Source organism: Anabrus simplex, chromosome 9 (genome assembly GCF_040414725.1).
Source record: "Anabrus simplex isolate iqAnaSimp1 chromosome 9, ASM4041472v1, whole genome shotgun sequence".
NCBI lineage: Eukaryota > Metazoa > Arthropoda > Insecta > Orthoptera > Tettigoniidae > Anabrus > Anabrus simplex.
The window spans coordinates 127073849-127097697 of record NC_090273.1 but is presented as its reverse complement, the minus strand read 5'-3'; the positions used below and the strand labels follow the sequence as shown (position 1 = coordinate 127097697).

The following is a 23849-nucleotide window of genomic DNA, read 5'->3' as shown; positions in this document are numbered from 1 at the left end:
CTGTCGATTTTGCATGCATCGAATATCATACTAAACTTCTTCCACTAGATTGTGCTGCTATCTTAGCATAACCTACACGTATGAACTTAAAGTACAAAGAATAGCTAAGTTCAAAGCGTGTACACATCACCTATCGATTTTGCATGCATCGACTTTCGTACAACGATCGCATATGTGTACTGCTAACGTGTGTGTATAAAGTTATACTTCTCCCGCTAGAGTGTACAATGATCACAATTGTATGTTGCTACCTATGTGCGTGAATTTAAAGCATAAAGAATAGCGTGTAGACATCACGTATCGATGATGCATGCGCCGATTATCGTACTAGGCTTCTTCCGATAGAGCATGTAGCTATTGCTTTTGTGTATCCCTAACCCATGTGCACGAACGTAAAGCACAAGGAAGAGCTATGTTCTAAAGCGTGTACACATCACCTATCGATGATGTATGCATCGACTATCGTACTAAACTTCTTCTACAACAGCGTGCAATCATCGCTTGTGCGTGCTGCAATCTTAATATAACCTATGTGCACGAACATAAAGCACAAAGAATAGCCAAGTTCAAAGCGTGTACACATCACTTATCGATTTTGCATGCATCGACTTTCGTATTAAACTTCTTCCACTAGAGCGTGCGACAACCTTATAACTATGCTGCTAACTTAGTATAACTTATACGCATGAACTTAAAGCATAAAGAATAGCGACGTATAAAAATCTTGTGAACATAGCAGCAGCAGTAAGAATAGCAATGTTTTAAAAGCGTGTACGCATTGCCTATCGATTATACATGCATCAACTAGAGTACTAAACTTCTCCCGCTAGAGGGTGCTGCTATCATAGCATAACCGATGTGCACGAACATAAAGCACGAAGAATAGTTAAGTTTCAAAGCGTGTACACATCACCTATCGATTTTGCATGCATCAGCTATTATACCAAACACATTCCGCTAGAATGTACAACGTTAACATGTGTATGCGCTGCTATCTTAACATAACCTATGTGCACGAACTTAAAACATAAAGAATAGTTATGTGTAAAAATCTTGTGAACATAGCAGAGTGTTAACTACGTAGGTGTAGACAATGAACTTTGCATGCTGAAGCAGCATACTACGTGACCGTGACGTCACAGCCACGTGCTCTTGTTTGGTAAACATAGCCACGTGCTTTTTTTACAGCTATCTCCTTGACGAACCCTAACCTCACTTTGGAGGACAATAGAGCGTCGCTAACCTCACTGCTAACATCTTTACGGCGGTAAACCTCAAGGCTGCCACCTTATGCGTGTTATGGCGCGGAATTTAAAATCCAACAACAGAACATTGCTAACCTCACTCTTGCCATCTTTACGGCGGTAAACCTCAAGGCTGCCACCTTATGCATGTTATAGCGTAGAATTTAAAATCCAACAACAGAACATTGCTAACCTCTCTGCTATCATCTTGAAAAGTTCAGTGTTCCAAACACTAGTTAGAAAACCGTAATTCATCGCACCTCGGGGATTTTATTAGGAAAGACGTAACCCCTAGGTTCCATTCCTTGTTCTGAACATAAAACCATTTACCAATAAAGATTAATTTTCTACACTTAACAAAGTACAAGCGTTCTTGCTGATAGCGATCGATGAGGTTGTTGCTCCTTTAGCCCTTTAGCCCATTAGCCCTTTTGCCCATTAGCCCTTTAGCCCATTAGCCCTTTTGCCCATTAGCCCTTAAGCCAATTAGCCCTACAAGGAATGTGCGGTAAGGAGGAGGAAGAGTCCTTTCATCCTTTTTGCCCTTCTGATAAGATGTAACCCCTGGGTTACATACCCTATGACGATTTTTTTCGGCTCAGCATTTTGCATAGTAGCCCTCGCCTGCACAAGCTGCATGCTTGTAATCCATGTCAACAGATTGAAACAATATGTTTCCGAACCGATATTTCATGTTACATATTTATGTAATAACTTGTTCAACAGCTAGGGACTTAAATGTAAGCAGAGTATTTCTTATAGCACTAGCGTCCTGTTTAATTTTACTTCCCGCATAAGCTACATGCTTGTAACCCATGCCAACAGATTGACTGATATTTCATGTTACATGTTTATGCGATAACTTGTTCGACTGATTTTCACACAAGACGAATGATAGAAGGTAAATAATTTGAAGTTGTACTTTTGCTATATCGTTTACCGAGCGAGTTAGCTGCGCAGTATGGGTACAGTGTGTTTTTGATTTTTACACTAGGCAAATCATTGAAGTTGTAGTTTTGCAATATTGCTTACTGAGCGAGTTAGCTACGCGATATGTGCACAGTGTGTTTCCATAGTTTTTGATTTTACACTAAGCAAATCATCAAAATTGTACTTTTGCTCTGAACACATCAAACAATGTTCTGATCATATGTTGAAGTTAACAACATCGATTACAGTGTTCGATTCTAGTCTTGTTATGTTTCATTCTGATCTTCTTAGAACAAGGGTACCCCTAACATGTTCTAAACACATGTTGTATTGAGTACAGTGTTCGATTCTAGTCTTAATCACTTATTTTGTGTTCTGAACACATCGATCAATGTTCTGATCACATGTTGTAACGAGTACAGTGTTCAATTCTAGTCATGATCACTTATTTTGTGTTCTGAACACATCAATCAATGTTCTGATCACATGTTGTATCGAGTACAGCGTTTGATTCTACTCTTCTTATGTTTCTAAAGTCTAAACATGCAGAATAATGTTATCGCTGCACACGCTTGCCTTCGCGATGCAGGTTTAAACTTGTTCGATATAAAGCTATGCCTTGACATAAGAGGCGGAGGAGGAGGAGGAGGTAGAGAAGGAGGAGGAGGAGGAGGAGAATGATAAGTCCTTAACAGCCTATGTATAGTCGCCATTGTTTAAAGATGACAGGTGTCAAAAGAATTTTTCAAATTATCCGCCACCACATTTCAGCTAAAGAGGGCAGCAGGGTGCTCTGTTGATTAAGCACATAGAATTTCAAATTGCCCTCCACCGCATGCATGACAGCAGCTGTTATCTTGCGCAGTAGCCTCTAAGCTAGGTTTCTTCATAAGAGTAGCCGCCATCTTGTGCGAGCACCCCTAGGCTGTCTCATAAGGAGCTATGTATAGCCACCATTTTGTGTCCGCCATCTTGCGTAAGCATCCCCAGGACGTCTCAAGCCATCTTGTGTCTCATAAGAGCAGCCACCATCTTGTAGAAATAGATAGCTGCCAATGCCAAAGGGCTTAAGTAGGAATCGAACCGTTGATCTCATCATTAGACTATGTTTTTTCTTGTTCCTGATACTACGAACCTACGTATCAGGCGGAAAAATTTTGTCCGTTTTGCTCTACGATGCACCGTTTTCGTGATATTTTACATTTTGCATTTAATCCTCCAAATTTAATGAATCGAACCAGAACGGTACGTTATACTCTCTACCATAGCTAGACCTGATCATGTTACGAAGACTCGCTTCAATACAAGCTAAAACAGAGCAAATGCCAAAGGGCCTAAGTAGGAACCGAACCTTTGATACCATCATTAGACTATTGTTTTCTTGTTCCTCATACTGCGAGCTTAAGTATTAGGCAGAAAACTTTTGTCCGTTTTGCTCTACGGTGCACCGTTTTCGAGATATTTAACATTTGGCATTTAAGCCCTAAATTTAATGAATCGAACTAGCACGACACGTTAGCCTCTAAGCTAGCTTTCTTCATAAGAGTGGCAGCCATCTTGCGCAAGCACCCTTAAAGCGTCTCATAAGGAGTTGTGTATAGCCGCCATCTTGTGTCCGCCATCTTGCGCAAGCATCCTTAGGGCGTCTCAAGCCATCTTGTGCAAGGACCCTTAAGCCGTCCTATAAGAGCAGCCGCTATCTTGAGCAAGCATCCCTAGGGCATCTCATAAGGAGTCATGTATAACTGCCATCTTGCGCAAGCATCCCAAGGGCGTCTCATAAGAACCTATGTATAGCAGCCATCTTGCGTAAGCACCCTTAAGGAGTCATGTATAGCCATCATCTTATGCAATTAGCGTCGAGAGATGGCTGCTGTAGAATTTTTCTTTTTAAATTATCCACCACCACATTTCAAAGGTATCTAGCTAAAGATGGCAGCACGGTGCTCTCTTGATTAAAGATGGTGGATGACAGCTAACAGAACTTTTCAAATTGCCCGCTACTACAGAGGGCAGCACGGTGCTCTGTAGATTAAAGATGGCGTACGACAGCTGACGAAATTACCCGCATGATAGCAGCACGGTGCTCTGTTGATTAAAGATGGCAGATGACACCTGTCAAAAAAGCACATGGCTTTGTTTCCAAACAAGAGCACGTGGAATTTGCCGCCACCATATTTCAAAGGTATCTAACTAAAGAGGGCAGCACTATGCTCTGTTGATTAAAGATGGCGGATGGTAGCTGTCAAAAAAGCACGTGAGTTTGTTTCCAAACAAGAGCACGTGGAATTTTTCAATTTGCCGCCACCACATTTCAAAGGTATCTAGCTAAAGATGGCAGCACGGTTCTCTCTTGATTAAAGATGGCGGATGATAGCTAACAGAACTTTTCAAATTGCCCGCTACTACGTGCTTAACGTAGTAGCCATAAAGAGGGCAGCACGGTGTTCTGTGGATTAAAGATGGCGGATGACAGCTGACGAAATTGCCCGCATGATAGCAACACGGTGCTCTGTTGATTAAAGATGGCGGATGACGGCTGTCAAAAAAGCACATGGCTTTGTTTCCAAACAAGAGCATGTGGAATTTGCCGCCACCACATTTCAAAGGTATCTAGCTAAAGAGGGCAGCACTGTGCTCTGTTGATTAAAGATGGCGGATGACAGCTGTCAAAAAAGCGCGTGAGTTTGTTTCCAAACAAGAGCATGTAGAATTTTTCAAATTGCCGCCACCACATAGAGGGCAGCACGGTGCTCTCTTGATTAAAGATGGCTGCTGTCATGTGGATAGCCTGCCAGCACATTTCAAAGGTATCTAGCTAAAGAGGGCAGCACGGTTCTCTCTAGATTAAAGATGGCTGCTGTCAAGAAGCATTTTTCAAATTATCCGCCACCACATTTCAAAGGTAAGTAGCTAAAGAGGGCAGCACTGCGCTCTATAGATTAAAGATGGCGGATGACAGCTGTCAAAAAAGCACGTGGATTTGTTTATCTCGCGCTAGTGAGGTTAAGTTGGTAGCACTAAGGTTTAGGCCCGTTAAGATGGCAGCACTGCGGATGACAGGTGACGAATTTGCAGCTACTGCGATAAAGAGGGCAGCACAGTGCTCTGTGGTTTAAAGATGGCGGATGACAGCTGTCAAAAAAGCACGTGGATTTGTTTACCTATTCAAATCTCGCGCTAGTTAGGTTGAGTTGGTACTACTGAGGTTTAGCCCGTCAAGATGGCAGTACTGAGGTTAGCGATGCGTTGTTGTCTGTCAAAAAGCACGTGGCTGTCAAAAAACACGTGGATTTGTTTACAAATTCAAATCTCGCGCTTGTGTGGTTAAGTTGGTACTACTGAGGTTTAGGCCCGTCAAGATGGCAGTACTGAGGTTAGCGATGCGTTGTTGTCGATGACAGCTGTCAAAAAGCACGTGGCTTTGTTTACAAATTCAAATTTCCCGCGGGAGGCGGAGGAGGCATCTGGGAAGGCCCCTCGGGAGGCGGAGGCTGAGGAGGCCTCTGGGAGGGCCTCCCGTGAGGCGGAGGCGGAGGGGCCCCTGGGAGCCCTGAGGCGGAGGCGGCGGCAGAACTGTCCTATTATACTACTAACATGGACTGAAGGGTGGTTTTTCTGTGGGTTTTTAACGATTATTACTATTATAACAGGAACTGTGAATGTCTATGCGAGGAAGATAACCCGCCCCAAATCTTTGGGAACTCCAAGCCCACCCAGGGCAAGCACGTATAAAAATTTACCAAACATACGAGACCAAATAAAATTAGGAAAGTTTACTGGAATTTACCTTAATACCAGAAATTTTACAAGGTATCCCTAGTTATGACAGTGAATGAAAATCTTAACCCAAAGGACATACTAAAGTATACCTAACATGATCTCAAACGACCATTCTTATTACAACTAAAATCTTAAATAACCTCTAGACTTGCCAATGTATCCGGCCGGATATATACCTCAAAATTTGCTTACAACTAAATTTCCTTAAGTTACTAATAGATACTAAAGCATCATCTCATAACTAGGGGATCTTGACTTGTGACAAATGGACTCGACTGATCCTTTTCTTTTCAGGATCACTGACTAGCAATGACACAGCGGTTAAAAATGTCATTATCGTGCAGGGACCTCGAAATCTGGGGGCCAACTTACTAATAACATGATCCGCAGCACTACTCACAGTATGAGTCTTTATATAAACCTGGTCACCCACAGACAGTGTGCGTGGTCTTCGCCCGTGATTATAGTTACGTTGAACTTTAGCGTAATATACTTTCAAATTATTACGCGCACGGTGGCAAGCAGCACGGATCTTTTCTGGATTTGCGACATCAGGTAGAAGATCGTTAATAGACCACAGATTAGAGAGTGGAGAATTGGGGGTGAACGCTAGCAGCAATAGAGCAGGAGTTTGCTTATGACTTTCATGAGCGGCAGTGTTGAAAGCAAATGATAACCAATTAAGTGATGAATCCCACTTAGAATGGTCAGAAGAATGGTAGACAACAAGAGCAGATCTTAAATTTCGATTGACTCTTTCAGCATAATTAGGCCTGGGATAATAAGGGGTGGTAGTCACATGAGAAATAGATAGGTCAAAACAGAAATTACGGAATTGCACAGATGTAAAAGCTCTAGCATTATCACTCACCAGAAATTGACAGGGTCCAAATGAAGCAAAGATCTGTTTCAAGCAAGAAATAGTAGTATTAGCATTAGCCATGCGAGTAGGAAACAGCCACGTAAAACACGAGAACGCATCAACACACACAACTATGAAAGGATGGCCGGTCCGTGATCGCGGGAATGGTCCGATGTAGTCTATAAATAGTCTCTCCATCGGGCGAGAAGCTTGCTCAGATGACATTAGACCAAGGCGGGTATTGGAAGCGGGTTTACTAATGTTACAGGTTTTACAAGATTTGACCATGGTGCGGATTTCACCATCCATAGATTTCCAAATCAAGTGTTTACGAATTTTCTCTCTAGTTTTGAATACACCAAGGTGTCCGCCGACAGGGGATTCATGGAAATATTTGAAAAGAGCAGGAACTAAATTAGCTGGAACAACAATTTTAGGGTTTCTGCGACCATGAGCAGGACAACACAGGACATAATTCTTAATGGCATAGGATTTGACATGCTCACCAGAATCCTGTCAATAATAGCCTTCAATTCAGGGTCGTCCTCCTGATGTTCAGAAATATCTTTCAAAAGGAAAGGGGAATTGGTCAAAACTACATTAACAAAGGCCGAAACTTGTTCAGGAGAGGGATCTGCAGGCTCTGATGTAGGATCAGAACTGCCAGGATAGAACATCCTACTAAGACTGTCAGCAACAACATTTTGAGTTCCACGAATGTGACGAGTTTCAAATTGAAAATCTGAGATGCGTACTGGTCAGCGCGCAAGACGACCGGTCCTTCTTGGTCTGGCCAGTACCCAACTCAGCGCCTGATTATCAGTTTCAAGATCAAATGGGAGGTGTTCGAGGTACATTCTGAATCTTTCCAAAGAGAAAACAACAGCTAAGGCTTCTAATTCATAAATCGAATAATTACGTTCAGCAGGATTGAGACTACGGGAAGCATAAGAAATTGGACGACGTCCATCATCAAATTCCTGAAGGAACACACCAGATATACCAGTATATGAGGCATCAGTCTGGAGAATGAAACGTTTAGAAAAATCTGGCATCGCCAGCACAGGAGCGTTACATAAGACAGATTTCAAATCATAGAAAGCTTCAAGTTGAGCATCACCCCCATTCAAATTTAGCATCTTTCCTCCTCAAGACATTTAATGGAGCTGCTCTTTCAGCAAAATTGGGGACGAATTTACGGAAGAAATTGACCAAGCCAACAAACATAGCTACAGCCTTGACATATTTAGGGGTTGGGAAATTTTGAATCGCTGCAGTACGAGATTGGTCAATCGAGACACCTTTTTCAGACACAATATGTCCTGAGGACATCTGGGGCCGCGCAAAAGTATCTTTGCTAGCCTTAAGGGTCAGTCCTGCTTTACGGAGTCTTTCAAAGACTTCAGTGAGATGAACGAGGTGTTCTTCAAAAGTTTCACTAAAAATTACTAAATCATCCAAATAATTGTAAACAAATTTGAATTTAATGTCTGAGAACACGTTATCTAGCAGCCGAGTGAGGACTGTGGCTCCCGTCGCTAGCACAAATGGTACGCGCTCAAATTCATAGAGGTTCCAGTCAGTGGCAAAAGCCGTGAGATGCTTGGATTCCTCAGCAAGAGGTATCTGGATAATACGCTTGATTCAAATCGAAAGTGGTAAAAATTGTGACATTAGCAAACCAAGAGAAGCAAGAGTGTAAGTCAGGTAGAGGAACGGATTGAAGCACAACTTTCTTATTCAAAATTCTATAGTCAATTACAGGCCTAAAACCACCCTGAGTTTTAGGGACCAGAAATATGGGAGAAGAGTATGCAAATTTATAAGGACGTATTACACCATCAGCAAGCATTTGATCGATGATAGCCTTAAGGGCTTTCATCTTGGGAGGCGACAACCGATACGGAGGAGAACGAACTCATCAGGCAAATGATTAAAGTCAAAAGCTTTTGGTTCACTTGTGTCCTTAGAGACAGCACTGACATGATAAGGAAGGATAGGAGAACGGGTACAAAATTTAAAGATCCCAACGGAAAATTTAAACTGGAACTCGTTGTACCGAAGATCAAAAATCATACCTGTTTTGGCAATAAAATTTGCACCCAGGATAAAAGGACAAGATAAATCTTTCGCCACTAGCACAGGCATTTTCCACGTGAAATTACGGATTCTAATTTTGACATTTAGACTTCCAATCACATTCAATGAATTAGAGTTAGCCGTATGGCAGGTTAAAGACACAGGTTTTAAAGAAGGGAACTTACAAACAGATTTTACAGAGTTATACCAATTTTCGCTTATCAAGGTGAGGCTACTTCCAGAATCCACTAAAGCACAAACAGGTTCATTGTTCACTTCTAGGTATATGTAAGGTAATTTACACGGAGGAATAGCAGAAATACCACAAGAATGTGGGAAATTGACACTTGCGTCAAATACAGGTTTATCATCAACTACAGGATCGGGCAAGTCATCATCTGACAGCGATAACGGACGTAACATGAAGGTACACTATAAGGTTTGGCACAAGAATTGGCGGTTAGTCATCTGGCATTGACATTACCAGAACGCCCAGAACCGGAAGAATTGCGAGGACACTGTCTAGAAAAATGTCTACTTGACCCACAGTATCTGCAAGAATTAGTGGAGGAAAAAACTCTACTCACATTAGGATTTGAATTGCCTAAGGGCTCTATCTTAGGACAATTCCTTTGGAAATTTTGAAGTTGCCACCCACGGACGGTTTTGAATAACCTATGGCGCCAATCTTAGGACAATTCCGCTGGAAATGATCAGTGGAGCCACAATTGTAGCATGCACGCAAATTACGTGGCTTGGACAGAGAAGGAACGGCACTAATGACCTGAGAAGACATGCTCATAGGAGGAGGAGCTAACGCAATGCATAGCTGGTCGGCATACCTAATGCCTTCAGCAGAAACAGTGATAGCTTCCAACTGAGCAAACGTAGCGGGTCGTGGTGACAGAGCAAGATACGACCGATAATTTGGTGCAAGACCCTCAACAATGCTAGCAACCATTTGAGACTCAGAACAGTTGAGCATAAAAATCCTGGCATTGAACTTAATGTCCTGAACATATTCAGACAATGTTTTATTCAAATGCTGTACACGAAAATAATATGTTTGTACCAAGGAAGACAATGCACAGGAAGGAATAATGAACTCAAGCACATGCGCGTGAAATTGGTCAACTGTCCACTTTTCAGAAATGGCTCTTATGACATGCTCAGAAAGAGCTCCAGATACATGTGCATATAAAACTTGGAAGAAATTATCACTACTTAAAGCATAAAGTATACATTGATCTTTAAATTCAACCAAGAAACACAGAAATGTAAGAATCTGTTCGATTGAATTAGCGGTGAACTTAGATACGCCCTTAAATAGAGCAGTTAACGGGTGAGGTAAATTAGCAAACATATGAGAAACAGCAGGCGTAGTAGGTACCTGAACAGGACTGGATTGATTAAGAGAAGGCATCACAGTTGTATAGAAATCTTGACTTGAACGTCCCTGGGAAAGGGTGGGTATACTAAAAGTGAGGGTAGGAGCGCAGCTAGATTGCATCAAAACTGGCACAAATATATGCATCTGCGAAACATTTTCGCACATTTGTGACACCACCGAAGCATTTGCTACAGGCGACACTTGGACATGGGAATATCTTTGCACAATAGGAAGATAAACAACTTGGGTCACAACTGAAGGTTGAGATAAAGACACAGTAGAATTAACAGTTCCCATAGGAACGGTAGACATACCAACTTGTGTACAAGAAGCATCACTGGCATTATTTACGGGCAGAGAAGCACTTGTAAATACAACAGGAGAAGATTGCAGGGGAACATTATTACAAGTTACCACGTTACTAAATTGTGAAGCAGTAGATACCGAGATAGTTTCACTATTACAAGTTTCAGATGGAGCAGACACATCAACTACAGAACTGGAGCTAGACGACGCATTGCCTTCTAGCAAGCCTACAATTTTATCGAAAATCCCGGAAAATTTTGATAACAACAGCTCACATTCCTGTCGCTCATTTATAGATAAATTAAGAGTTAAGAGGTCGCGAATCCTGTCCACGTAATGCTGAGCATTGGACGGTTTAGAAGAACAAAAGGACAAAAGAATAGCTTCGAATTCAGTGAATTTATCTTTAACAAGGGTCAAAGATGCACACACTTCGTCTGTTGATAGGTTGGGTACGGCTATTGTTTCGTTAAGCGATTGCTTTAACAAGCTCGTGTCATCCCTAACCTTCCTGTCGAATTCAATTTACGAATACGAAGTTCATAAACTAATTCCTCCTTCCTCAAATGGGACGGAACAGGGACCACACGAGACATGTTAAAAAGAAATTACGTGAGGAGATGATACCAGGTTATTTTTTTAGGTTAATTAAGGGTTACTGCTCTCACATCTCTTTCTTCTACAACCACGCCTCAGCTAACAGATGTTACCCCCCGCCCCCCTTTTGCAGAAGAGAGCACATAATACAAGTACTTGCACAGCCGGCACCAGGCGGTACTGTCCCTGAACTAAATGTCACCATAGCTAGATTATCTCTTGAACAGGTAGACCAATTCACTTACCTTGGTAGTATTCTGACTACATACTGCAACTCAGAAAAGGATGTGAAAAATAGAATAAGCTCTGCCCATGTAGTTTACAGCCACCTTTCCCACCAAGTTTTCTTGAAAAAGAATCTCAAAATATATACCAAACTCGTGGTGTATTGAGCTGTAGTCATAACAACATTATTATATGGATGTGAAACCTGGACAATTTACTGATGTGACATAAAGAAATAGAATGCTTCCATCAGCAGAAACATAGATCCATCATGAACATCAAATGGGATGACTACATAAGCTACTGTATGTGGCAGTTCTTGACAAGGCGCATATGAACAGCATAGAAGCCTTCATCATCACTCATCGGCTTAGATGGGCTGGTCACGTCCAGTGTATAAATGATAGCAGACTGCCTAAACAGCTTCTCTATGAGAGTGGTCATGACAAAATGCCTCAAGGTGCTCCTTTGAAATTTTATAAAGATCAGCTTAAGAAGACTCTGAATAGCACCAACACAAATGCTAACACCTGGACAACAACTACACAAAACCATGTTCTATGGTGCAAAGCTACTGCAGAAGGCGTCATTGTTTGAGCCAGCACGCGCAAACAAGAAACTGAAACCCATGAAAAGCGGGAACTACATCAGATCCAACCGCGTCCTTCACCCACCTTTAGATGCAACTTGTGTGGCCACGTTTCATGCAAATATTGGCTTGATCAGTCATCAACAACATTTCCTCAGAGCCAACAGACTTTAACAAGAATTGCAGGAGAAAAATGTATTCTCAGAAATGAGTAGTGGCCGACGACAATGATGAGTCCACCCAGCTTCCACTTCTGTAAAGCAAAATTGGTCTGAAAACAGACCAGTGTACAGAGAGTTTCATACAGGAACTGACTTCTTTCTAACAGCATACTGTTGATCGCAGTTGCGAATTCACTGCATTAGCTTTGCTGCACCATTTCAAAAATCACAAAACCTAAAGAAAAAATACCAGTTAATACAACGCATCTAAGTACTACCGCATGCCACGTACTACTGGTAACTCGGAAGTTTGAAGGTACATCTGGAACGCTTCACCGAAGATGCTATAACCTGCTTCTTTGCACTTTCAGAGATCATACTGTTGGAAATGGTTATGCTACGTTTAGTTGAAGCAAGACGTCAGGACAGTTACGTATTGTGAAAATTTATACCAATCACAATAACATGAAAATTCTTAGACAGAAAATGAAACAACTGAAGGACAAATGACATCCTGTGCAGGACATTTACAAAATACCTTAAAATTCGGGATGGTTGGTCACCCTACTCACAAGTCATATTACCTATTTCAAGAGTCAAATTACCAACTATCATGGGTGTCCAATTACTATTGATGGATAGTTAGATTGACTGATTGTTGATTGATAGATAGATAGATAGATAGATAGATAGATAGATAGATAGATAGATAAATAGATAGATAGATAGATAGATAGATAGATAGATAGATAGATAGAGTACAGTCTGTGGACTATACCCAAACATATGGAAAGTAATCAGGATGTGGATATTCTTCTAACTTTATGGTTATATTTGAGTACACCTCAAAACAACACAAAAGGTTCCAGCGAACATATCATTTACTATTTACAGCTGTTTTAATTATTAGCTGAAATAGGGGAATAGTTCATTTTAGGATTAAGTTTGGAGTCAGGCATGTCATTATGGACATTGCAGTACTTCGCCAGCTTGTGTAGAAAGGTTGCTATCAAATACATGCAATGCCTGGAAGATTCAAACATATCCAACAATCAATGAGTTGACATGTTCGGACGTTCATTCAGATGCATGGTGGAAATATTGAGGACTTCTATTATAAAACAGTATCCCTGCTGGTGGTACACCAACATGACGACAGCTACTCAACATGGCATGTGCCAGGTAAGGCTATTACCAATACTTCCCATACAAAGCTGGAAAGTGTGTAACTCGTAAAATAATCGTAGAGACTTTTTGCATTGTTTTGAGGTGTACTATCCACCCCTTGATTGCTTCCCACATATCTGGGAACACTCTGTCTATTATTCAAACTGTTTGTCATAGGTACCCCATAATATGGTAAATAAACAAAGCATAACTTCATCCTTAGTTATTGCTGTAGGTCTCACAAAACTATTTATTAAATAGATATAAACTTAATCAAAAATTCTGAATTGCATCTTAATAGGCCATCTTCACTTATTCTTATATTCTTGCTTCAATTTCACAGGTATCCAGAGTGGGTTGCCTCAAGTGAGCTATGTCAAGGCCATAGATGTGTGGATGGGAACCTGTACAGGTATGTGTGGCCAACAACATGCAAAAAAAAAAATAATATATTAGTAAAATGATTCAACTTATCAGCAATAAAACAATGAGCACCGACAGTCCATTGTCTTATTAACTTAATTTCTCAAAGTCTGGTTAAACATGTTTGTCCTAAACAAGATCCACAGTAGAGTATTCTTTAGCGTACCGGGCGAGTTAACCATGTGGTTAAAGGCGCGCAGTTGTGAGCTCGCATCCAGGAGATAGTGGGTTCAAACCCCACTGTCGGCAGCCCTGAAGATGATTTTCCGTGATTTACCATTTTCACACCAGGCAAATGCTGGGGCTGTACCTTAACTAAGGCCACAGCTACTTTCTTCACACTCCTAACCCTTTACTATCCCATCATTGCCATAAGACCTATCTGTGTCGGTGCATGGTAAAGTAAATTGTAAAAGATATATATATATATATTTAACGTAGTGCACCAATGTACTGTGTTAAAATAAAACTACCAACATATCTGTTTTCTCATATTTTTAATACTCATACATTATTATCGGTCCAGAAAACCAAGAATAACTGCCAAGAGTATTTATCACACTGACCATGAGTCACCTTGGGACCTTCGGGCTGAGCAGCAGTTGCTTGGTAGGACAAGGCTTATCAGGGCTGTAGTGCCAAAGGGTTTTTATATTATTATACACACAGTAATCCACAACTGATCCATTGAAAGATATCAATACACAGCTAACATGACTTGCTTCACCTTGCCCACAACAACTTCACCACAACCCTGCCTGTACTGCCATTTACGTACATTTCTGGCAAAGTTTACAGATAATTCTTTATTTGTCACAACATTCTATTATCATAAGATATCCAGAAAGTTCCTCAATTAATATACAGATATCCTTGGTAGGTCAGTGCTCCAGGATTCTCTTGAATCAGCACAAACACACCTACAAGTTTCCTAGTAAGTTCCTTCAATCTCTCTTTACTTCCACAACTATTCCTAACTTTATTTCTTTCCAACCCTCACCTCCTTCTGAGTCTCTTTATATTTCTATTATAATATAGCAGGACTTCACCATTCCTTACCACTTATAAAGGTTTTTATATTCCACAACAATATTACTTTAAACCTATCCCATAGGATGTTTACAACTTTATTTATTATTTTCCACCAATCATAATAACTTTTTTTAAATTCCCTCATGCCTGTCTTAACAGCCATATGATAATCAGAATGCCAACTAACAAACGAATGGCATCTGAATGAAGAAATCAAGACCATAATTGAAACTGCAAGATATATGTTCCTGAGATTAAAACCTCTTGTGTGCACCTGTGACCTCTGATTCAAAAAATGTTGGCATTATACCAATATAGCTAGTCCGTTATTGGACATTATAAATTTTCAGCTAACTCCTTGGTGGAACGATCGGGTGAAGATTGCTGTGAAAGCGAAAAATGAAACCAGGAAAGCCAGAGACAAAGAAATTCAAAAAGGAAGTCAAAGGAATGAATCTAGAGTAAACGAACTGCAGCAGAAATACAGAGATCAGAAGCTACAAGTAAAGAAAATTGTGGCTGAAGAAAAACAGAAAGCTTGGACTGATTTCACAGATAAACTAGAGCAAGACAGCAAAGCTAATTCTAAATTCTATAAGAAGAGACAATGAATACATAACAGCAATAGAGGAACCAGATGGTAACATAGTCAGGGAAGAGACAGAAATAAGGAAGATCATGAAATCCTATTTTGATAATTTATACAACTGTACTGGGAAAGACTCCAATGATGTAACCATGCAGGTCAGTTTAAGCTGCAATGATGAGCCTGACCAAGAGAACCCGCCAACATGGAAGGAAGTAGAGATTGGCCTTAATAATATGCCCAAAGAAAGATCAACAGGATTTGATGAAGTCAGTGCAGATATGATCAAAGCAACTGGTGCAATAGGAATACAGTGGCTTCATAGAGTAATTAATGTAATATGGAAGGATAGGAAAGTCCCAGATGATTGGAGAAAGGGAATAATAACACCTCTCTTCAAAAAAGGAAGCCAGAAGAAATGTAGCAATTATAGAGGGATCACTTTATTGTCTCATGGTTTGAAAATATTTGAGAAAATACTTGAAAAAAGGCTAAGGAAAATAATAAAACCACAACTACAGGAAGAACAATATGGATTCAGAGAACACCAATCAACTACTGATCTCATATTTGCACTTAGAATACTGTTAGAAAAGCATTGGGAGAACGGCAAAGACCTAACACTAGTGTTTGTGGATCTCGAAAAAGCATTTGATAGTGTTCCAAGGAAGACTATATGGGAATGCTTAAGAAAGAAAAATGTACCCAAAGGTCTTATCCAGAAAGTTAAAATGTTTTAAGAAGACTGCTGCAGTTGCGTACAGATAGGAAATGGTAATTCTGATTGGTTCCAAACCACTAAAGGAGTGCAACAAGGCAGTACCCTTTCACCCTTACTTTTTATCACTGTCATGGATGAAGTCATGAAAGAAATTAAGCAGAAGAACAATATGGACATCAATGCATTTGCATTTGCAGATGATGTAGTAATTTGGGGAAATACAGAGAAGGAAGTCCAAGAGAGACTGAACACCTGGAATGAACATTTGAAAACACATGGATTAACAATAAATAAATCGAAAACTGTTACTATGTCTGTCAACAGACAGAAGAAGAAAGGAAAAATAATGCTGGAAGGTACACAGCTGGAAACAGTAGACCAATATAAATATCTTGGGTGCATCATTTCAAGTGATAACAGAATACAGCATGAGATTAACAACCGCATTCAAAAATCAGCTCAGTTTTACCATCAAGTTCGGAACCTCCTCTGGAACGAAGAAATTCCCTTAAGATCAAAGCAGATTCTATTCCAATCATACTTCACCCCCATACTAACATATGGCCTAGAAACCTGCACAACAACCCAACAAGTGGATAGCAAACTACAAGCCGCAGAAATGAAGTTCCTATGTACTATGGTACAGAAGACAAAAAGGGACAGGGTAAGGAATGAAAGATGGTAATACTAAATTCCCATGAAGGGAATTAGATATTTTTCCACCAATAGAGCATATAAAAAATCAGATCAAAAATTGGATGTATGGCTTTTCAGGCGTTTGCTCTATTAACCAGCATTTCGTCTTAGGTCTGAATGAATGAAAGAATAAGGGAGGAAGCTGGTGTGTACCCATCCCTGAATGAAAAAGTGACAAGGGCCCATTTGAAATGGTTTGGCCATGTCAAACGATTGGACGATGGAAGGACAGCAAAACAATGGCTACACACAGTCGTGGCCGGAAAACGACCGGTAGGAAGACCTAGGAAGAGATGGCTGGACCAAGTGAAAGAGGACATAGGAACAAGAGGAGTCAGCTGGGATGTCGTCTTGAGAGAAGAGTGGTACATGGACAGACAGAAGTGGAGAGTGCTCGTAAACCACACCCGGGCAACTGGAGTGGAAAACTGATGACGATGATGATGATGATGAACTCATTCCTGGTTGCCAGTGTTTTGCCCCAGTGTGCTAAGGTGGGCTCATCAGTTCATAAATAGCACACCTACCAAGATGCATGGCTAGTACATACCGTGGAGGCCACTGTGTAGGCTACTTGGACCCACCGGCAGTGCCAATGCAAATATCTATATCATCTGATGGCCAGGCATGCATTGATTTTTGAAAATGAGACAAAGTCTCATACTGATACTACTGATCATAGAATGCAAGATGGGAGAGAAATGTAGATGTAAGGCAGAGCTGTAGTCGAGAGTATACGTGAGTATACATCGTGTTGCCTCTGCTTAACTCCATTCATTGGAGTATGCCTCCTGATTTCTTGCGTACAGCTTCAGCTTTCATTTCTTTCCTCTTTAATTTTGTCATTCTGTCAGTGAGTTTTAACTCTCCAATTATGGTCGTACAAGCGAACATTGAAGGTTCAACTTGGTGTAATAACATCATCAGTCATCACTGTTCATTGCTTGCATCACCAGCCTTATGTTCGTTTATTCTTTCAAAAGACCCACCAAAGAGTTTTTTTTCCAGTGAGAAATGTGATCTGAAATCAAAGGAGGAATTTTGGATTTAAATAGCTCAAAGTACAGTAGGTCCAGTAGAAGACTACTGTGTAAACAAAATAAGGTTCTCAAACTTGTGCATTAAATATGGATTTCTTCTTTTTCAACTAAAATGCCTTGACTACCCCTTAGTCCAGTTTCCTGGTAAAGGTTAGAGAATGAGGTGAGATGGTATATGGCATGCTTTTACGACCGGATGCCCTTCATGACACCAACTTTAGTCGAGGAGGTAATGAAGATGAAATAAATGATGTTGAATGAAGTTGGGCAGGAAGTGGAAGGAAACAGTTGTGGCCTATAAATAAGAACAACCCCGGCATTTGCTGCCTTGAAATGAAAATGGGAAACCACAGAAACAATTCTCAGAACAGCTGACGACCCACTTGTCACCCAAATGCAGAACTTGGCTCCATAGCCATAGCACATTACGTGCGCGGCCACTCTACTCGGTCTTAAAATGCCTTCTACAGTATATGCCGACTGTATGCCAAATTGAAGGAAGTTTGTTGTAACAAGCTGTAACTCCCTAAGTTGTTATGCAGAGATGGTCTGACATCCAATAATTGTTGTGCGCTGACTTAGAGAAAATTTTGGGATTACAGCACTGGCTACAGGTAACACAAAATAGGAACTCCATGATGATTGGCAAACTTCTATGAGGAGACACCACAAGAAGAAGAAGAAGAAGAAGAAGAAGAAGAAGAAGAAGAAGAAGAAGAAGAAGAAGAAGAAGAAGTAGAAGAAGAAGAAGAAGAAAAAGAAGAAGCATTTCTCTATTTTATTAATTCATGAAAGGCCCTCTTGTGGATCAGTGGAAAAGTACAAGCCTCCAGTTCTTGAAATCTGGGTTCAGATCCATCAGGAAGACTTGGAGCTTTGAAGGACGGAAAAAATCTATGCAGTACTTAATGTCGAGCAGAGTCAGGAGGTAAAGGATCTATCTGTGAAATATTTCAGTATTTACTCAACAAATTAAATTTTCAAAGAAATCTATATATACAAAATAAGAGTTTTGTCTGTACATTGCTCAGAATTTGAAAAGAATGGTATTTCTGTATCGGTCATGTCCACAGTAACAAGAAAATGCATTTTTTACTTTTACGTAATGTCTGTCTGTCTGTCTGTCTGTCTGTCTGTCTGTCTGTCTGTCTGTCTGTCTGTCTGTCTGTCTGTCTGTCTGTCTGTCTGTACACGCATCAATAGAAAACGGCTGAAGAGAATTTAATGAAAATCGGTATGTAATGTCGGGTGATGAACCACTGCAATCTAGGCTACAAATTATTTTATTCACGTTGAGTGAAATGGTAGTTTAGGGGAAGGTCTGAAATGTAATTCTCAAATAAGTTATTTATGTTATTAGTGGCCGTATCGATAAATACTGCATAACTAACATAACTTTAGTTATGTCGTTAGTAGTAGTTATGTAAGAAGTTATTAAATTTCCAATCACTTATGTCTTATACATTGTTACCGTACCACATATAATCAGAGATATTCATGAATTTGGATTTTTGTTACTAAGTCCATATCAGCACCGAGTCACGAGAAAATGGGTAAACAGAATTTAGTGAAAATCGGTATGTAAAGTCTGAAAATAAGGAACTACAGTCTACGATATAAATCATTTTGTAGGACACCCTAATATCACAGAGTCGAAAGAAAACTAATGTGAAGGCCTGCAATATAGAAAGCTCATAAACTTTATCAACAAATAACATTACATTGACCATTGTTTGTTGTAATGTGCTTTTTGTCTTCTGTTTCCTCTCATCCCCGATAGATAGGATTACTGCAGCGTACCGAGGTTTTTTAAATTTGCTTGACGTCACACCGACACAGGTAGGTCTTATGGCGACGATGGGATAGGAAATGAATAGCGGTGTGAAGGAAGCGGCCTTGGCTTTAAAGTACAGCCTGGTGTGACTGGTGTGAAAATGGGAAACCACGGAATACCATCTTCAAGGTTGCCGGCAGTGGGGTTCGAATCCACTATCTCCCGGATGCAAGCTCACAGCTGCGCGCCCCTAACCACACGGGCAACTCGCCTGGTCGTACCGACTGTAACAGCCTGCCTGTATATTGGCAGGAAGTAGATGGGGAGTAAGACAACTTTCTTCTTTAGCATGCCATTCCTCTGGTTCATACATTTTCTGATATATCTGGTACGTAACACACTGGTTCATCATAGTGTTCAAGCTATTCAATCCCTACTCTGAGGCACTGATTCGAATGAGTAGTGTGCATATTTAACGGAATAATGACAGAGGAGTGTTCACGGCAGTCTCCGACCTGGTTATTCCAGCTCTGGAACTTTGGACTCTTAGATCGGCACCGTAGTACTGTTACATGTAATTAATCTCATAATAGAACAGTATTGAGGACAATATATTAAAATTATAAAATCCTTTTAATCACAACCACCTACTCAATACATTATATTACTCATTGAATTATAAAATAATCATGAGGTGTCTTAAATAAAGGAACATGTTTCGTTCGACATAGCGAACATCATCAGCCTTAATTTACAAGGATTAGGTCAGGGCCCTGAGCTGAATGATAAAAATTGTTAAAAGAGTGACAATACCATAATAAAAAGTAAAATGATAACATTAAACATGAAATTATAACAATATGTACAGATTAACAGCAAGTATGCAGAGGAATACTTTGAATGATGGTAGTCTATAAAGTTAAAACAAACATTAGGTTGTAAAAGTAAAAAGATATAGATATAGTAGATCTTAAATTATATGTCAATGCGTGAAGCGTGGATTAATTGTTGACTATGGAGTTCTTAATTGAGCAAAACAAAAGTTAAAATAGAGTTTATTGATTAGTGCGAATCAAGCTGAGTCAGTTAAAAGGCGCAAAGCGACGAAGCTAAGGTTGAAATGACGTAAACTTCAGTAGTTAGGAATTCTGTAGGAGAGCCAACACAATGCCAGAAGGAAATACAGGTTGAACTAGTCCGTATTTACACGCTAGCAGTAGAATTAAACTTATACAACGTAGGACACCAATGTGGACTCGTTAAGTGACTATAACTTGAAAGTAGGGAGAGTTCCAGCAACCAGAATGGATGGAGCAGATTATGGCACAATTGGAGTTAGAAATCTGAAAAGAAAGAAAAGGGAGGAAAAATAAGATTATGTTATAATGAAAAAAAGGTTAGTAAAAGTTAGAAGGAGGCTTACCCTTGGGACTAGTGTGAGGTGTTCGCTAACGTTGGCTGCGCGAATCAAACTGGCGAGTAACCTTATTGCTGCTTCTAGTATTGTATGTATGTATACGTAGAGGCGGGAAGTGAGTCATGTGAGGAGGAGGGGTGACCGATTCCTTAGGCGGGTCGGGTAATCGTGGAGGGGGTGTCGCATGAGAGGGCAGTAGAGTAGTAGTTGTTGTATTATTAACAGTTGTATAATTAAAGATTCTCGTAAAGTTATTATTATTTATATTGAAAAGAGAGAGTAGTTCTGGAATTTTCTCGATTATTGGACTTTTAATTTCTGAAGTATCATTTAAATTTTGATGCCCGTTGAAATGCTGGTCTAGGAATATGTAAATGTTCTCAAACTCTGTCATAAGTTTACTTTTATTGACGTATTTCAAGATTTGAAGGTCTTTTTCAATTGTAGTAAAACTGTGGCCAGTCTCTTCCATATGGGTGCTCATGGCGGAATACTTTTTATGTTTCGAAGCGTTGTAATGTTCATGGTATCTGGTCAAAAAGCTACGTCCAGTCTGTCCGATGTAGGAGAATCCACAATGGGTGCATTTAAGCCTATAGATACCAGAGTTCGAGAATTTATTGTGATTAATGTTAACTATATTTGAATTGAAGAATATATTACGGTTCGTATATCGGGTTCTATAAGCGATATTAATATCGTATTTCTTTAGAGGGTTAGTAACTTGAAATAGGCCTGGATTTGTGTAGGTGAAGGGAGCATATTTCGTTTTTTTAGGCTTGTCTGGAATCAATTTTGTTGCAGTTTTTAATTTTATCTTGTTAATGATTTTATTAATCATTAAGGGGTTATAGCCGTTAATTCTGGCTAAATCCTTAATATAGTTTAGTTCTTTTTTGCGATTTTCAGTTGTCAGCGGGATTTTTAATGCTCTATAGACAAGACTAAAAAATGCAGCCTGTTTATGAGATTGCGGATGTAAGGAATCGTTTCTTATAGTGATGGGGGCACAAGAAGGCTTTCTAAATATTTGAAATATGAACTTATTATTCTCTCTTGAAATGTTTAAATCTAAAAAGTTTAGAGAACCATTGATCTCATCTTCCTTAGTGAATTTGACATCATTGTCAAGCTCATTAAGTGATGTTAGCACACTATGACTATCGTTTTTCTGTGTATCTATAATGGCAAAAGTGTCATCAACATACCTTAACCATAATTGAAGACCATTAATATTATTGATTATTTTGTTATTTTCCAAATCATCCATAAAGATATTAGCTAGAATGCCCGAGATCGGGTCACCCATTGCTAGGCCCTTTTAACAATTTTTATCATTCAGCTCAGGGCCCTGACCTAATCCTTGTAAATTAAGGCTGATGATGTTCGCTATGTCGAACGAAACATGTTCCTTTATTTAAGACACCTCATGATTATTTTATAATTCAATGAGTAATATAATGTATTGAGTAGGTGGTTGTGATTAAAAGGATTTTATAATTTTAATATATTGTCCTCAATACGGTTCTATTATGAGATTAATTACATGTAACTTAGCTGCCTACCAGGCTACGAAAAGGAATAGATATCTTAATCTCAAAGTCAAGGTCAGCAAAATATCTAGAGATATTCAATTTTTAAAAGAATGTATGAAGCATGGACTAATTCCCAAATTTCTAAAACACCTTCAAAGAAAAAACTTTTCGATTTCTGATTTACGTAAAACTCAAACGAAAGTTAATGAATTTTGGTTAAAAAACGAAATCAAGGCGCATTACAAAAAGAAATCGTTCCTAAACCTACAACTTTATAAGACGCATCTTGAAATATCCTCTAGTATGTCCCCATTAGAATGGAGTTCATACTCCATGTTTGTCAATGAAAAGGTTCATGACATAGTGAAGACGAAACAAACAACATTAGACAATAAACTGATACAATTGCAAAACACTAAGAATAAACAGAGTAGTGTCAACAGTAAAACTAACCTCCCTTCCGCCGACTTAAATCGTTTTCCTACTACGGTGAACTTATCTAATACTGACTTTTCAGATAATGAACTATCCCTCCTTGATAAAGGCCTGAAATTTAATTGGCCTAACCCGAAAAAAACCGACGATCTGATTACTACAGTCGCGGAAATTGAATCTAACATTCAAAAACTCCCCGTAGAAGTGCATAAAGACATTAAATACGAAATAAAGAAAAAGCTTCCTTTTCTGGCGAAAGAACTGAAAACTACCTCGAATCCGACCCTTAGCAAACAAATACATGATGTAAGAAATAAAATTAATAATAATAATATCATCGTCACTAAAGCTGATAAAGGTCCCACCATAGTATTACTACATAAAGATGACTACATTAAAAAAACCGAACATTTCTTCGCTAATGGCACTTTTACTATTATTAATAAAGATCCCACCCCCAAAATCCAACGAAGTTTGAAGAACCTATTGAAGAATCTGCCGTTCTTACTACAAGAACACGAGTATCAGAGGCTTATAATAATGAACCCGAAACTTCCAACTGCAAAAGCTTTGCCTAAAATCCATAAAAAAGACGTACCTATACGCCCTATCATCAACTGCATGAACAGCCCTTCTTACAAAGTTTCAAAATTTTTGCATAATTTTCTCAGTAAACACTTTAAATTCAATAATACAGCCTATATAAGAAATTCCGTTGAATTTTGTGAAAAATTATCGAAATTCAATCTTGAGCATAATCATATAATGGTATCCTATGATATTACCAATATGTATTCCAATATTCCGGTAAGCAAAACTGTCAAGATTATTAAATCAAACCTTTTAAAACACAGTAA

The 23849-nt window shown here is 39.5% G+C and overlaps 1 protein-coding gene across 1 annotated transcript in view; it reads left to right on the top strand.

The window, feature by feature from the left end:
* The window catches only part of LOC136880903 (glycine receptor subunit alpha-3-like), a 347710-nt gene that overhangs the window by 315655 nt on the left and 8206 nt on the right, over positions 1–23849 (top strand). The window contains exon 7 of the mRNA XM_067153433.2: positions 13677–13745. Within this exon, the coding sequence (XP_067009534.1) occupies positions 13677–13745 (69 nt within the window). The remainder of the gene's footprint in view (positions 1–13676; positions 13746–23849) is intronic.